The sequence below is a fragment of the Lissotriton helveticus genome, chromosome 4_1, assembly GCF_964261635.1.
Source record: "Lissotriton helveticus chromosome 4_1, aLisHel1.1, whole genome shotgun sequence".
In the NCBI taxonomy this organism is placed as follows: domain Eukaryota; kingdom Metazoa; phylum Chordata; class Amphibia; order Caudata; family Salamandridae; genus Lissotriton; species Lissotriton helveticus.
The window spans coordinates 201470756-201487880 of record NC_136063.1 but is presented as its reverse complement, the minus strand read 5'-3'; the positions used below and the strand labels follow the sequence as shown (position 1 = coordinate 201487880).

Below are 17125 nucleotides of genomic sequence, written 5' to 3'. Positions count from 1 at the left end.
CACAGTGTATCTTTTCCGAAGGCTGTTTCTACATTGGTTTATTCTCCTGTTTTTAAACCCGCTATCAGCCAATTGTATGGAGGCGGATGGAAGGGAGCTCCCAATTAGCTGTTGATTGGTTTTCATTAACAATATAATCCTTTCAATTGTCCCAACTGCACCCACCACCTGCTAGGGCCAGACTTGGCTGTCCGGCTTATTGTTCAGAGTAGTGGGACTAAAAGGCATGCACACTTGTGTTTTAGCAGTGGATGCATATGGACACGTGGGGTCATCTTTCCCTTGGGCTACACTTGTTTTTTGAGTTGTGAATTTTCTTTTCTTTGCTTCTAGGTAGCGGCTTCGCTACCTAACGTGTGGGGACTAATGGATATCAGATATAGAAACCCTATTACACCCATAGGTTTTTGTTCCTCTTTTACCATGACACTTGCTTATGCTTATGAGCCTCTAAGTATAGCAAACTCTTGTGATTTATATTGTAAATTGTTCTGTTTGGACTACTCATACTAAACCTTCTCTTGCTGGCCTCCTTGTCCTTGTCCTTCTCCAACTTGTCCTTCCTCTCCTCTTGCCACTGTGCACCCTGCTGAAGGCCTATGAACTGACTCCCTAACACTCTCTACTGTAAAAGACTTGGTCATACCCATGATTTACATGTTATTGGCTATTGAAGGCTTTTAACCAGAATGTGCATTCTTGTCTTTATTTCCTAGGACAGCTGGATTCTACAGAAAGGAATGTTGAAGCCCAGTCAAAGCTGTGGTGCGCCTTGAGCGAAGGGAAAGTTGTGGTCTTCAATGCAATTACCTGGTCCATCTTGCAGCACTGTTTTAAAGTCGGCAATGAGAAATTAGTAAGTGGAAAGTATAGAAACATGCAATGTGGTGCTTGACAAGGGCTGCCCGTCTTATTTACATGTCTATTTTGAATCTACAGACCTCAGACTGTTTTTGTATTTAAGATTTTATTTTCAAAGTTTGTCTCCTCTGTGTCTGATGTTTGATGCAGTCGGTTTGGTGTCTCTATAACCTTAACAGGGACACTGCCCTTATAGCAAGTACTTTCACATGGAATCCTAAACCACTCTGGTCTAAGTTTGATATTGTTACCTGTAGGTAAAGAGTTTCTTTGTCAGAAATATGATGACTATTGTCTCATCCTTTGGAATCTGTCTTTATTGTATCTTTTTTTATCCTTTTCTCCTACATGTGTACTTTGCCTCGTAGTTCTCATTTGCAAGGAGTTCCACACAGTATTGAAGATGAGGCGTTGTTAATGATGAGTGATAATCCAGCCTGTTTTGTGATTATTGTTCTACCTCTCCTCAAACATCCTATCATTTTAAATACTCTTCTACTTGCTTCAAATACAATATTAGAATTGAGTGGTCTTCCAAACCTCACCTCCCATCATGCACTCTGGACCCACACTTCTGATTCCAAAAACACTAGTTCACAGTTTGTTGGATTTCTTTTTGTCAAAGCTTTTTCTGTTAAAAAAAACAAAAGTTATGTAAACTATTCGACTTTTATTTCCGTTTTGAATGTTACATTATTCACTGTCTAGCAGGCATCAACAGTTGCCTGTCATATTTCGGTTAAATAATTCACAGTTATTGCTGGTCTCCCTTTGAGTTTGAAAAGAAGCTATCAGTTGGTTTTGAAGCGGACGTAACGCTGGACAATGAAACAGAGCATATCTAATAGATTACAGTTTACATTGTTGGCAAAAACCTCAGATCAGCAGAAACACCGTGCATATTTGCTTCTCCAATCCAGCCAAGACTGTTCCCTAAAACATACCACGAAAATGGAGCAGACAATCGAATCCTGAACGCTCTCTCAGAAACCATCGCATGGTTTAGCCCATCAGATCTAGCCTCCACAAAGCAAGGGCAACTCTGCAGTGTAAAGATGAAACTGGAGTGGGCCGAGATTCCACACCCCCTTGACTTCTGTCTCTGTAGGAGTTCACAGTTTCAAGACACAGGCCCAGTTCTGCTGCACAAGTGCCCAGATGTTATTATATATTGGCTCATGTACTCTACTTGGCTAGTTAGTGTCAAAAACACAGGTCACAGGTGATCAAGAGATCTCCCTAGTTTCATCGACCAACATAGACAGGCCTTAGATAGTCTGTGCAAAGGAGTCCCACAGCCTATTTAATAAGCTATCTCAATGAGGTTTTGCTGGAGAAGGTACTCGTGTAATGTAGCTAGACTATCATAAGGGTAATTTGTAAGCCTGGAACAACTACACTTTTCGGGTTGTAAAATCCCTCTTTGCCAGACTTCTGGACCACTGATTGCGTCCGATAGCAAGCTAGCATCTTGGATGGTCGCTGGCATTACATATCTCACTGGCCCACTGCCTGAAAGTTTTCTTTAGTTAACACCTCCTCACCAGTGCCTACTGCTTATGTTTGTTGCTTTGGAATTGTTTTAACTCTGTGTGATGTGCCAGATCTATAGCCGATGTTCTACAAATGTATTGTAATTCATGAACTTTTGATATGGCTTCATTTGTACACTCCTTCCACACTATGCATTGATGTAAGTAGACTACCCTGCTATTATATGTCTAAAGTATGGAGGTTCCAATTGACGTCTGCTCATCTCCTTTGTTTTGTTGATTCTCTTTTTGTTTTCAATAGACTTGTATGCGTGGCGTAGATCACAGCCAAGTGTGGATTGGATCCCAGAACTCCATCATCTACATCATCAACACGCACAGTATGTCATGTAACAGACAGCTTACCGATCACAGAAGTGCAGTGGTGGACATCTTTGCCGAGGAGGGAAACAAGACCCACAGGTACATTTATTGTCTTATTTTAACTTCAACTAAATATACAGTTAAAATGTAATCACCTTTAAGACCGTGATCAATATAAAGTTTAATTTTCGAGGTTGTGGGTTGTAGTGCATTTTCTTGAATGCACCAGATTTAGTTAAATGAAAACTGGGTTTCCACATTCTCCCACACAGACATATGTTAGGCTATTGGTCAGGTGGAAGACATGCACTGTGGCCCTGCGGTTGATGTGGACAGGTAAAATAACAAATACAGATATGTGGAAGCAGAGAAGAGGATGAAACTGAACTACAAAGGAAAGTATTCTGAATGGCGAGAAAGATGAATATAGAAGTTTTGACCATGGGAAAGTCCATGCAGTATGCGTGGAAAGGGTGGTGCTGCCTGAGAGAGAAGATAATAGGCTTCACTTATGAAGGACATCTTGAGTGCAGTTTGATAAAAATGCAAACGCATGAACTGCTTATAGTTGTGGATGGACAAAAAGGTGTGTTTAATTTGCAAAGGAGAGATTAAGATGAAGGATTTTGAAGTAGTGTCTGATGGAGCACTACTCTGCTGGGGCAACCTCTTTCATCCCAAGGAGGCAGGAGGCAGCGCTCATGGATGTGTTCCACCTGATTCTTCAGGAAGAGCGCTGATGTCGAAGATAAAGCATGAAAGAACCGTGGAAGTGTTCAAGGTGATGTGCTGCAAGAAAATGAAGGTACCCAATCTAAAGACCAGTGACAGCAGTCACGTCAAGTAAGAGCACTAGGAGGTTTTCTACATGCTGAAATAAATGGGGCTGGTCAATATGTGGTTGTTGCATCTGGAACAGAAGGTGAGGCTGGTTTCATGCCCACAGGAGCAACGAGGAGGCCATCCTAAATAATCTGTCATTCTGATAAGGGTCTCTTGAAGGGGATCTTGTGTTAACCTTTGGAGAGAGGGTAGGGAGGTGACCGGATGGAGCAGAGACTATAGAGAGTGTAGAAAGAACACTAACACACCGCGCTAACCACTAAGACTATATAGTCTATGGAGATTGCACTGCATATGTTCTTTCACTTGTGCATCTATAACAAAATTGATCTTGCTTGTAAATGGAGCACTATCCAAAGAACACAGTTTGCAGAGGACTGAGGGATTATTACCGAATTGCTATTAAGGACATGCTAAATGGAATGTAGGTAGAAAACCCGCTAAAATATTAGCGATTCCTTAACATTCCTTAATAACGAATCGGTAATTCCGATTCGTTATTAAGGTATACCCAGCCATTCATTACTGTGGGCTAGGAGGCCCATAGGAATGAAAAGGGAAGAGATTCACTATTAGCGATTCTGTATTACCGATTTGTGGCGCACATACATGTCCTAAGGGCATGGATGTGTGCCATATGGCACATAAAAAAAGCAAAAACATGCTTTTTGTAAGGAAATCGCTACTTACCACCAACTTGAAGTTGGTGGTAAATAGCGATTCCTTAAGGCTGAGGTGCACTGTTTTTAGTGCTACCTACATTGCATTTAAAGAATCGGTATTTCCGATTCCTTATATGCAAGAGCAAAATAAGGAATCGCTATTTTGCGATTCCTTATTTTGCATGTAGGTTTAAAGTCACCTACATCGCGCATGGCTAAATACCGGTCGGTAACACTGAAATTCTCCTAATTTCAGCGTTACCGACCGGTATTTAGCCACCTACATCTGGCCCTAAAACACCTACTTTTGCTCAATTTTTTTTATTTTTATTTTTTTAAATGAATGTTTTATTTAGATTTTTTGTAACAGACACAATAATGCAATATGAATCCCTACATAGGGAATCACAAAAATAAGTTTACAGCATGCAATACCACCTGAATTATAATATCTAAAGCTTGGCCTTAACAGGTCTATGCCAAGGATTAAAACACATATTGTAAACATGGCGTACATCAGGGTGCTACAGTGAAACTATAAAATAATAAAATGCAACTGCAGTGCTGTAATTCCATAACTATAACATGGGGAGCATGAAGGCCGGCAAAACACATAGTTAATTGGAAGGCTGTGGGAAGAATAAATAGTGGCTCTAGTGTAACCAGAATGACTATGCACAATGTTCCCTTTTATTATTCTTCCACATTTCTAGTGTGTGCGCGTGCGAAAACAGAGTGATGAGATGTGCAACTAGGAAAATCAACTAGCTACCACTGAAAGGTTGATAACAAGCATTGGTAATGTTAATTGTAGCTTACATATAAAAGTTCCTTCTTAGTCAGTGATGTGTTTAGGTGCAGTATAAGTCATCTTACATGCATACTGTTAGCCATCCTTGCACTCATTCATTTATTAATCACTGAGCCACTCTCATATTCACCCATTTACACAACCACAATAAAATGCATGCACAAACTCAGCAACATATGCAAGAAATGAAAAGAAAAATAGAAAAAAAGAAAACATACTATCGCTTAAAAATGGCAGACATATGCTTACAGTAACAAACAAAGCAGCAGCTGGCCGCCTTGCAATGGTACTGTCCATAGTGTGTTGTTCTATAGTTGCATCTCATTGCCGCATCTAGAGCCAACATGTTGGCCATTTTGCGATGCTAACATCAATTAAATCCTATGGACAATATTCTTCCATGGTGGTCAGGTGGCTGTACATGTTGCGTTACACTACACTCAGCGGCAAGCAAGCAGCGAGTTAGAACTGTCTTTGGAGGTGTAGCAGGCTTTAATCATGGAAATAATAAGAGAAGAAGGAAAGAAATGAAAAGGGACATGTGACTAGAACATGGAAAACTAATGGTCTGGCCTACCCGCCTTGGCACGGGAATGCATTTACTTTCCGGTAGCTGCGCACATGTGGTCAGATAAATGTCACTCACAGGGTAACAGAGTCCATTACTGAAATTGTATATGTACCACTGGTATATGTATCAGTCCTGTTGCTTAATGCACGTGGTGTTTGTGAAATAAAAATAATTTGAAACTGAAATCTAGCTGCTGTGGTGCCGTGACTTCTGTGGTAACTACGTGAGCCCAGGGGATCCGAGGTGATACATATATATATATATATATATATATATATATATATATATATATGTGTGTATATGTGTGTGTGTATGTATATATATATATATATATATATATGTATATGTGTGTATATATATATATATATATATATATATATATATATATATATATTATAGCAAATCAATCGTGGTCCTTATCTTTGGATATTTTCCATGATACAAATTGCAAATGACAAAATGTTAAAATTTGCGATGCGATAAGGAAGGTAAAATGTACCATAATTTTTCTTTTAAATACTGGAGAACATTGAGCACTTTTTGCACTTTATATCACGTGGTACACCATTACCCAATGAAAAAACATGTCTTAAAAAATTAAAAAGTGTAACCTTTAAAAAAGATTGCCATAGGTAGCTCTGCGTCATGTGATCAAGTCTCCAGGGAGGGATGAAACGCGTTATGGCGGCCAACCTTGTTTGTATCCTGTAATTAAACAGAACGGTATTTACAAGAATTTTGTGGTCTGTGCTCTTCATATCCACCTCGAGGAAAGCAGAGACAAAGAGTATTCTTTGATAAAACAAGACAGGTTTTGACTCCTCCTGTCTTTCCACGGACCCCTCTACACAACGGGCTCACCTGCTGCAAAGGAGTTCTTGCTCGGAAAAGAGTGTTAAAACGATATCCGGAAGGATTTACAGCAACCGAGACCTCCAACGGAGCTGACAGGACATACGAGTGGAGATCGGAAACCCAGCAGAAGCACAGAGGTAAGCGGGGGCGCGTCAGAGGACGTGACTAACGCGGGACCGTTGCTCTGTAGGGTGGATGATTATACTCAATTAATTAAGTTCCGAGTTGGAAGTGGAGCAATTCGCACTGGGGGCAATATTGGCAAAACGGCAAGTGTACTGTTTAGAGATTACCTCATCGAGCCACAATCCCACCAGTAACCGCATCAAGTAAACCGAGGCATAAAGTACAAACAAAATGTTTTTCAGCAGACGCAATGAAATAAAGGGAGGAAGCGGCGGCCGCTATGTTTAACGATGATGTGGTGCCAAGTAAGGACTCCATTACCCAGAAACCAGTGGCAACAGGCAGAAAGGCAGGGATAAAAGATAAATGCAAACAATTAGAGAAATTAAAGAGAACGGAGCAGAAAAGATGGTGGGAGGCAAAATCTTTGCAACGCTACATAGTCGGGCTGAGAATACTAATCGCTCTTAGTTATGAAGCAAGATGATGCGTGAATGGGCCGAAACAAATTTGGATTCCTCTCGCAAACTGCTCTTTATTCTCGTGAAATATGCAGAAAAAGACTGTGTCAAACTGGCTAAGGACATTGAAAATTTGACCAAGGAATTAGACTCTATGGAACAGCAGGAAGAAATTGACAAATTAAAAGCCGATATGAAAAAACGCATGAAGAAAGAAGAGGAGGGGATTAGAGGGCGCAAGATAAACAAATTTCACAGAGATCGATGTAACTACGAGTAAGGAAGAATTTTTACTTTTGCTCGCAAGTTTGATGCGCTGAAAGCTGACCAGGCAACAAAACAAAGGGCTGAGGGTGAAAATCAACATCCGCAGTACTGCCAAGTATCACGCATCAGGCGTGACGCTAACGCATTTCAGTGTGGTGTTCCGCAACACCGCACTGAAATGCATTGTCACGCATTTTGCCCACTGAGACTGGCGGCACTCTGCTGACAGCTGAAACTGGCTACCGTAACGCCAGGGTGTGCCAGGGCAGGCTGCTGCCTCTGCCTGCATTAATTCCTGCCTGTCGCTGACCACGTGACAGACAGTGAGGGTCTCTGAGAAGCGGCGGGGGACTCGACCAACTGGAGAGTTGTGCTGCTCGGTGTTCTGGGAGAGTTCTGGGAGAGTTGTGCTGCTCAGTGTCGATACGATGTCCCCATCGGCCATCCCAGAGACTGAAGCTAGTTGCGCTGGCTGCTGCAGCCAGCCTGAGCTGAGTGCGCTGTAAATTATTTTACCCGGCCGGCGTTGGACACCGCGCAGCCGGAACGGCACTGACTGACTGTCAATATGGACGGTGAGACTCAGAGTCTCACTGAGGGAATATCATGGCACAGCGCGTCATAAGAGGCCTGGGCTGCATCGGGCGCTGCTGCTGTGCGGCCGCCGAAGGACAGACCCCCTGTGCGGCTCAGTGGCTCTAGTCTGGGCTCACCACTCCTTTACTGACCCCGTTCGGCTCTGAGACAGCCAGGACTGAGTGCCTGCCACAGCCAGTGGCGTGCCAGCTGCAGCAGTCACTGGACTTGACTCTGTCTGAGACTAGTAGCAGAAGTTGAAGTCTGTTCACAACAGTAAGTACTACTATGTCGTAATTCTTTCTCTTACGGCGGCCTAACCTTTTGTGTCGTGTGTTTTCTCTCGTCACACACAGATGCACGCACTGACAGAGTTGAAGTTTTAATACATAGCTGTGAAGGTTTCAGATTGCCATGTGTGACATTTCCATATTTTTTTATATTTATGTGTTTCCCTCATCTTCATTGTTTGATTTTGTTCGCAAAAAAATGTCACTCATATATGTTGAAATGTCACTCATAATTCCACAGAAATTATGAAAATGTCACACATAGCAGCTATGCATCCGGACCTGACATCAGCATCTGAGAATAGTTCAGCAGTGGAAAGCGGATCTGAGGGAGACACACGTAACAAAACAAAATCTTCAAGGGGTCGCCAACACTCATTAACTGAAGAAGTTGATTTTTTATGTATGGAGCGCCTCCAATCGCTCAGACCAAGGAAACCTCAGGCCAGCGGAAATCGAGGAGGAACAAAAGAAGGAGCGAGAGAAGAAAGGCCAACAGAAGAAGGAATCAACAACAAAAAACAGCAGAAAAAACAACAGAGGAAATATTGGAAAAAATAGTAGCACAAACCAATACCAAAGAAACAAACAAAATGACAGTAATCAATTTATCTGACATAACTCTTAATGCTGCTGAAACACAATTATTGGCCCTAAGACTCTCCTTCTGTCCAGAAAGCTCATTCAACTACACAAAATCGAGAGTTGACATCTACAAGAGTGTTAGGATACTCAAACTTCACAAATTCCATGCACAAACCAAAAAGGTGCCAAATGTTGAAACATCTGTAACAAAAAAAACACCCTAGTTTCACAAGTGCAGGAAACAGAATCCAATCACAATCCAGAATCACAAGAGTTGGTGGAGACTCTGTTTGAATTAATACAAGAGGAAAACCAAGTTGGTGACAATCCAACCCCTTTTCAAAGAAGCCAAGTAGCACCATGTATTACACCTTTCAAACCACCATCAATGTTTTACCCACTCATGATAAAGGACAACATTGACATGTTTCAAGAACAAGTCATCACTGATTTAAAAAATCTAACCAAAGCTGTTAATAAGGAAAAAACAGAACCTGGCAAAATAAAAACAAAAAAGAACTACAATACCATCAGTTAATGACAAAGATCAAGAACAATAAAGAAATAGTAGTGAGAAATGCTGACGAGCGGCAACGTGGTCCTGTGGAAAAGGGAGGACTACCTCAAGGAAGCTATGAACCACCTCAGTGATGAATCTTGCTATGGCAACAGCAATAAAATGACATGGAATGCAACACACACATCTTTTCGGATTAAATTAATGGCGTGGCGAGAGATGGGTATGCTGACAAGTGATGAGCTCAAGTATCTGTGGACTCCTAATCCAACAATCCCAATTCTGTACTTTATACCTAAAGTGCACAAAGACAAAATAAATCCACCAGGGAGGCCGATTATATCAGCTAATAACAGTATCTTTGAAAATACATCCATATATGTGGATTTCTTCCTACAAGAACATGTTCAAAAGTTGTCCTCCTATGTTAAGGACACTGGGGACTTTTTGAGCAAAATGAAAGACTTTCAATGGCATGATGAATATCTTTTGATTACTGTAGACGTAACATCGCTGTATACCTCCATCAAACACAGTGATGGACTTAGGGCTTTAAAGTACTATCTGGTAAGGAGAGGACCTCATTTAGAGGAGCACAGTAAAATGTTTGTCAACATGTTCGAGTTGTGTCTAACCAATAACATCTTTATGTTCCAAAATGCATTATACCAACAATTGCGAGGTGTTCCCATGGGAGCCAGCTTCTCCCCTAGCTACGCGTGTTTACACATGGGCTAGTGGTAGGAGTTGGTTCTCTTGGCAAGCTACTCGGACACACTGACCAACCATGTCAAATGCTGGTGGAGGTTTATCGATGACCTTTTCTTGGTCTGGCAAGGTACTGAAAAAGCTGCCAGTGAGTTTGACTCCCTCAACCAAAACAATTTAAACTTAAACTTTACAGCCAATATGAGTCGAACCAAAATTACATTCTTGGACGTTGAGTTATACATTGACCAAGGGAGGGTGGAAACCAAATTACATCGGAAACCCACGGCAGGAAATGCCATCCTGCATGCTAGTAGTGCACACCCTATCCACCTCATACAGAGCATTCCCTACGGTGAGCTACTGCGCATCAAGAGAATTTGTAGCAATAGTGAAGCATTGCAAAAAGCGCAAGGTGAATGCATCACAAGATTTAGAGAGAGAGGTTACAGCACTCAATGTCTAAAAAATGCGTTCCCGAAATGTAATCTTGTGGATAGGGACTCGTTATTTAACATCCAAAATGTCCCAAGTACCCAGAATGAAATTTCCAGTACTTTCAGATTCATATTAGATTACAATAAACAACATACAGCAGTGAGAAAGATAATCAACAAAAATTGGCTTTTTATCAAGCAGGACCCCACAATTTGCAAAACTGTTCCCAAAAAATCAGCCATAACATACAGAAGGGGGGCATCCATGAAAGATGCATTAATGGATAAAGACCCTTGTGGACCGCCAGCCAAGGGCTCTTGGCTGGCGCAAAGGAGAGGGTTTTACAAATTTAAGGTCTGCAAAGTCTGCCAGCATGGGGTGAATGCAACAGAATATCCAACACCCTTTGGAGGGCCCAACAGAGAAATAACAAAGGCTTTAAACTGTAAAACTGATTATGTGGTATATGTGTTGGAGTGCCCTTGTGGACTTAGATATAGAGGGAGTACCATCCTACCAGGACACATAAGGGTGCTCCAACACATCCGTGCTATCAAAAACCACGATCAGGCATACCCTGTGGCCCGCCACTTCCATGAAAAGCATGATGGCAACCCAAAGGCTCTAAAATACTTTCTTATTGACTCGGTCCCCAGGAACAAAAGAGAAGGTGACAGAGAGAAAACCCTCAGGCTATTAGAGATGCATTACATCTTAAGTCTGGACAGTAAGCATCCTAATGGACTAAATAGTGTGGAGGAACTACATGCCAGTCTATAAATAGTGAGGCCACTAATCCAAAGAGTCTAATTTCTGTGAACAATGACCTATGGCCCTTACCATTTTTCTAAATTTTCAAATATATATTTTTTTAAATAAATTTTTCTAAACTATTTGAAAATTGGATTAATTTCGAGTATCACGTTGCTCGTCCCAATCAAGCACCACACAAAGCAATCAGAAATTTGAGGAAAAACAGCCCAAATTACAACCGATGCCCAGGCTGCTAGCATAAGACGCCTCTTAGTTCCCATCTTGAACAGTTACCAAATAAAGAGACGGACGCTGGAAGCGGGAGTGCAAGAACAGGTTTTTATTTCTCATGAGGAGAGCCTGTCATTTCGGACACACGCACAATGTCTTCAAGAGGTGCTCTAACAAGTTTCTCTGAGGCTCCGTCTTTTATACACAGGTTTATGATGTACAAACATTCCTTATTGCAATAAAGGCACTTTGAAGTACGAAAAAGGCATGTTTGGAATCCCAGCTTCAGGCCTATTCCCATACCAGCCGATCGGATGTCATTTCCCCTCCCAAATGTAACATGTGATTGTAATCTTGCAGCCGGACATTCCAACAGGACACGAGGGCAAGAGGGGGTGATCAGATCTAAGGTTGGGCAGGCGATAAGATCGGGCACTTCGGTTGGTGTATCACGCTTTGCTATGCGGGGTCAGGGGGGGTACATCCATGAGGCTTTGTTTTATGACTTGGGACCGGGTCGAGAGGCCAGGTGTAGCCGGGGGGGGGGGTCATCAGAAGAGGGGAAGGGTGTTCCTGGGAGGAATGCAGGGGGTGTCGGTCAGGCAGGGGTGTCACTTTTAGAGCGGGGTCGCGCAGAGGGAGAGGGTTTTATGGCCTATGCATGCGAGACCGGGGGCGGTCGGGGATGCTTGCGAGGCTGGGGAGTGAGGGGGAGGGAGAGAGAGAGGCTGGCTATCGGGAGTGGGCAGAGAGGCCTTGGTGCCTGAAATGGCTGCCGTGTACGTGCGTGCATGGGCCTATTCTGGCGGGATGATGCGTGCAATGCTTCGCGGTATTCGTTCTGCTTACAGCGAGGGGTATGGTGAACACAAATGAACGCCGCTTATGTACATATACATTGTCATTTTCCACAAATTTAGGAAACAAATAGTGATTTCAAACCGCCCAAGTGTATTTATACTTTCTACAATTGACAAACTTCCCCCAAAACATCTTTTTAAGCTATCTTAACCTTTTCTATCAGGCACAATTTGCACTTTTTAACCCCCTTTTTTTCCTTCAATATTTTGCACATGCACTCGTTTGCACAGATATATCTGAAAGAGACACGTTAGTGATAGATTCCTTACCTTAGAATATCCCCAGGTGTCAGACTGGATCCGGAAATTTTTGCGTAGCAATACCCCTGCGCGTCGGTAGACGTCGTCCGCGGCTCCGCGTCCGTCGTCGGTGTCGTTAGCGCCGGAATTACGTCGTCGGAGTACTTAGACGCCGCCCATGCGCGCTGACGTCAGTTCTTCTTTTTTCCGCGTCAGCTAGCGCAGATCCGGAGAAGCTCTACCCCTAGTCATTTTTTGACAAAACTTTCTGATCTTTTCGATCATTTCTTTCTTGAGTCGACTCTATCGGTGCCGGTAGGGATGCCCGGGTTCAAGCCCTGTTCGAAGTGCGATCGACTGATTTCGGTCATGGACCCCCATCGCCGGTGCCTGAAGTGCTTAGGCCTCGACCACGACGACCGCACCTGCTCCGACTGCCGGGCCCTGACGTCGAAGGCTAGGCGGGAGCGGTCCCGCAAGCGACTCGAGCTCCGGCAGTCGGCCCCGTGCCATTCCAGGTCCCGGTCCCACGGGAGGTCGAGGGACTGGTCGCGGGGTCGGAGTCCCCATAGCTCCGGGAGTGGACATCGGTCGTCTGGATCCAAGTCCTCAGGTAAGAGGCATGAGCGGTCGGAGAGGCATCATCGCTCCTCCGACCCACCCCGACGCTCGCACGATGCGGCCGGGGGTTCGGGCGACACCGCCCACGCGGCTCCGAGGGAGTCGCAAGCGTCGCCGCCTGCCCCACACCTTCGGGTCCCTGGGCACGGCGCGACGCCGGAGGAGGTCGAGTGGTACCTCATGGCCATGAGGTCCCTCCCTCCTCAGCCAGGTCCCGCTGCGCCTTCGGGCCCAGCGGTCCCGGCTGGAGGCCCTAGCGGGTCGGGCGCTTCGACCCCGACGCCGCCGGGTGCTTTGGCCCCGGCGCCGCCGGCGACTTCGGTCCCGGCGCCGCAGGACCTCACCAGATCCGCTTCCGGATCCGGGTCGTCGCAGGTCGACCTCACCGGCGCCGGCCCCGAGGGTGTCGCCCCCGGCGCCCATTGTGGACGCCGTCCCCAATCTTCCCTTCGGCCCGACTCTGGCGCCGGAACAGCGCCGCTGGGCGCCGCTTCCGACGGCCTTTGGAGATTTTTATTTCCATGAGGAGGTCCAGTCTGTTGACCCTGAGTTACAGGAGACTGGTGACGGAGGTGATTGGGAGGGGTCTGAGGACCCTCTGGCACAGGAGTGCCAGTCTCAAGAGGACTGGACATATGAGCTTGGGGAGGCCAGTGGTATTGACACCTCGCCAGACACTGGATTTGTCTCCCCTCCCACCGTGGCTACGGAGGAGGGGGCTGCTTATAGCGTAGTGTTGACGAGGGCAGCCAAGGCCTTGGGCCTTGAGCTCCCCGTTGCGGCCGTGAGGACTAACCTCCTAACTGAGGTTCTTAAACTGCAGGCAAGCTCCAGTGAGCCTCTGCTGCCGTTCAATGAAGCCTTATGTGACGTTCTTGTGGGCACTTGGTCCAAGCCCGCCACAGGTCCGCCTGTGGATAGGAACGTGGCCAGACGCTACCGCCCGGCTCCGGGCGACCCTTGCTTTTTGTCCACCCATCCCACCCCCGAGAGCCTGGTTATCCAGGCCTCCACTTCCCAGACCGCATTTCCGACGGCCCCGCCCGATCGGGAATCCAAGAGATATGAACAGTTCGGAAAGAAGGTGTTCTCGTCCCTGAGTTTGGGTCTGCGGTCTGTCAATACCGCGTGTCTCTTGGGCCGCTACACCCACACCCTGTGGGACACGGTTGCGGACGTGCTGCCACAATGCCCGGAGGAGGTCCGGGCTAAACTCGCCCAAGCCCTTGTGGAGGGTCGAGATGCGGCACGATACTCTATCCGGTGTGGGCTGGATACCACGGACTCACTGGGCAGAGCGATGGCAACGACGGTGGCAGTTAGACGCCACGCCTGGTTGAGGTCCGCCAACCTTTCGGCCGATGTCCAGGCCACTCTTCTGGACATGCCGTTCGATGGCCGTCGCCTTTTTGGCGACAAGGCAGACCATGCGCTGGAGCGCTTTAAGGACTCCAGGGCTACGGCCAAGTCCTTAGGCCTTTCGGCCACGCGCCAGCAATCTGGTGCCTTTCGCTCCTTTCGTGGCCACGGAAGGGGCGTCCCCACACGTGTTGCCAGCCATGCACCGCAGAATGCCCAGCAGCGCTGTGGCGGCCGTGGAAACCGCCGTGGCGGCGGTCGGGGTCAGCGGTGAAGCCAGTCCACACCTCCCTCCGCAGCACCTGCCGCAAACCCTTCCTAGTCCGAGTTTTCAGGCCCATGTGACGCCTGTGGGAGGCAGGGTTCGCCATCACCACTCCCACTGGCGCACTGTCACGTCGGACAGGTGGGTGCTGCAAATCGTCCGAAGGGGCTACTCCCTCCCCTTCGAGGCGACCCCTCCAGCCATGCCACCGCAATTCCACCGCGTGTCGGGGGATCACTTGCAACTTCTGCAAGAGGAAGTCACGGCCATCTTGGCCAAGGGGGCCATTGAGCGCATTCCTGGGCCAGAAGTAGGGTGTGGTTGTTACTCCCACTACTTTCTGGTGCCCAAGAAGGGCAAGGGGGGCCTGCGCCCTATCTTGAATCTACGGCACGTCAACGGCTTCCTCCGACAAGAGAAGTTCAAGATGCTGACCTTGCCTCAGGTCTTAGCTGCCCTGGACCCCGGAGACTGGATGGTAGCGTTGGACTTGCAGGACGCTTATTTTCACATTCCCGTCCTGCCGGCCCACTGGCGTTACCTGCGGTTCACGGTAGGCCACGAGCATTTTCAGTTTAATGTGCTCCCCTTCGGCCTTACCAGCGCCCCACGGGTGTTCACGAAGGTGATGGCGGTGGTCACAGCTCATCTGCGCAGGTTAGGGGTGTCAGTCTTCCCCTACCTCGACGACTGGTTGTTGAAGGCGGGCTCCCCCAGACAGTCGTCAGCCACCTCCAGACTACGGCCGACCTCCTGCACTTGCTGGGGTTCTCCATCAATGTGCCGAAGTCGCACCTGTGTCCCTCTCAGAAGCTCCTGTTCATCGGAGCGGTTCTGGACTCGGCGCAGTTTCGGGTTTACCCTCCCGAACAGTGGGTTCGGGATATTCAGGCTCTGATTCCAATCTTTCAGCCCTTATCCCGAGTCTCAGTCAGGTTTACGCTGCGGCTTCTGGGACTGATGGCCTCCTGCATCCTTCTGGTGCGTCACGCCCGGTGGCGGATGCGGGCTCTGCAGTGGGACCTGAAGTTTCAGTGGGCCCAGCATCAGGGCAACTTGTCCGACCATGTCTTGATCTTGGAGGGCACTGCAAGACAGTTGCAGTGGTGGCTCACGGACCGCGACTGGGTCAGTGGCAGATCCCTCTCCCTACCCCACCCGGAGCACGTAGTTGTGACGGACGCGTCCCTCCAGGGCTGGGGTGGCCACATGGGAGAGGCGGAGATCAGAGGACTCTGTTCTCCGGCGGAGGCCCGGCTCCACATCAACCTGTTGGAGCTACGGGCGATTCGTCTAGCACTGAAGGCATTCCTCCCCTCTGTCCGGGGGAGTGTAGTGCAGGTGTTCACGGACAACACCACCGCCATGTGGTACTGCAACAAACAGGGCGGGGTGGGGTCGTGGACCCTATGCCAGGAGGCTCTGCGCCTCTGGCAGTGGCTGGAACGTCAGGGCGTGACCCTGGTGGTTCAACACCTGGCAGGTTCTCTGAATGCCAGGGCGGACGAACTCAGCCGTCGGTGCATGATGGATCACAAATAGCGTCTGAGCTCGGACGTGGCGCAAGGCCTCTTTCAGCAGTGGGGAGAGCCTTGGTTAGATCTATTCGCCACCAAAGAGAATGCGCAATGTTATCAGTTCTGCGCGTTGGAATTTCCAAGGCGGCGCTCGCTCGGAGACGCTTTTCGTCGCGAGTGGAGTTGTGGTCTATTGTACGCCTTTCCGCCTATACCACTTCTGCCCAGATTGCTGAAGAAGATCAGGCGCGACCGGGCCCAGGTTATCCTTGTGGCTCCGGACTGGGCACGAAGATACTGGTATCCCGAGCTACTCAGCATGTCAGTCGATCCCCCGATTTGTCTGCCTCTTCTGGAGGACCTTCTGTCGCAGCAGCAGGGGACGGTCCTCCACCCGAACCTGTCCAGTCTCCACCTACAAGCTTGGAGATTGAGCGGCGACAGTTGAGGCCATTTGACTTGCCTCCCGAAGTCTGTAATGTCATTCTGGCAGCCAGGCGTCCCTCCACAAAGTCGGTATACGCCTGCAGGTGGAACAGATTTGTGGCATGGTGCACAGCAAAGGCTGAGGACCCGCTCTCTGCACCCCTTTCTGAGGTTCTCCTCTTTCTTCTGTCTCTTGCCCAGCAGGGCTCTGCTCTGGGCACTGTCAAGGGCTACCTTTCTGTCCTTTCTGCCTTCTTGAGGCTGCCTGATCAGCCTTCCCTGTTCAAGTCCCCTATTGTAAATAGATTTCTTAAGGGCATCACACACATGTTCCCTCCTGTTCCCTTCGTGATGCCCCAGTGGGACTTGAACCTTGTTCTTGCTTTCCTGATGTGCGCTCCCTTTGAGCCACTTCACAACTGTCTT

The 17125-nt window shown here is 47.3% G+C and overlaps 1 protein-coding gene across 1 annotated transcript in view; it reads left to right on the top strand.

Annotated features, from left to right (window-relative positions):
• Window positions 1–17125, top strand: part of DENND3 (DENN domain containing 3) — a 583137-nt gene that overhangs the window by 521053 nt on the left and 44959 nt on the right. The window contains exons 18-19 of the mRNA XM_078686126.1: window positions 717–856; window positions 2656–2816. Of these exons, the coding sequence (XP_078542252.1) occupies window positions 717–856; window positions 2656–2816 (301 nt within the window). The remainder of the gene's footprint in view (window positions 1–716; window positions 857–2655; window positions 2817–17125) is intronic.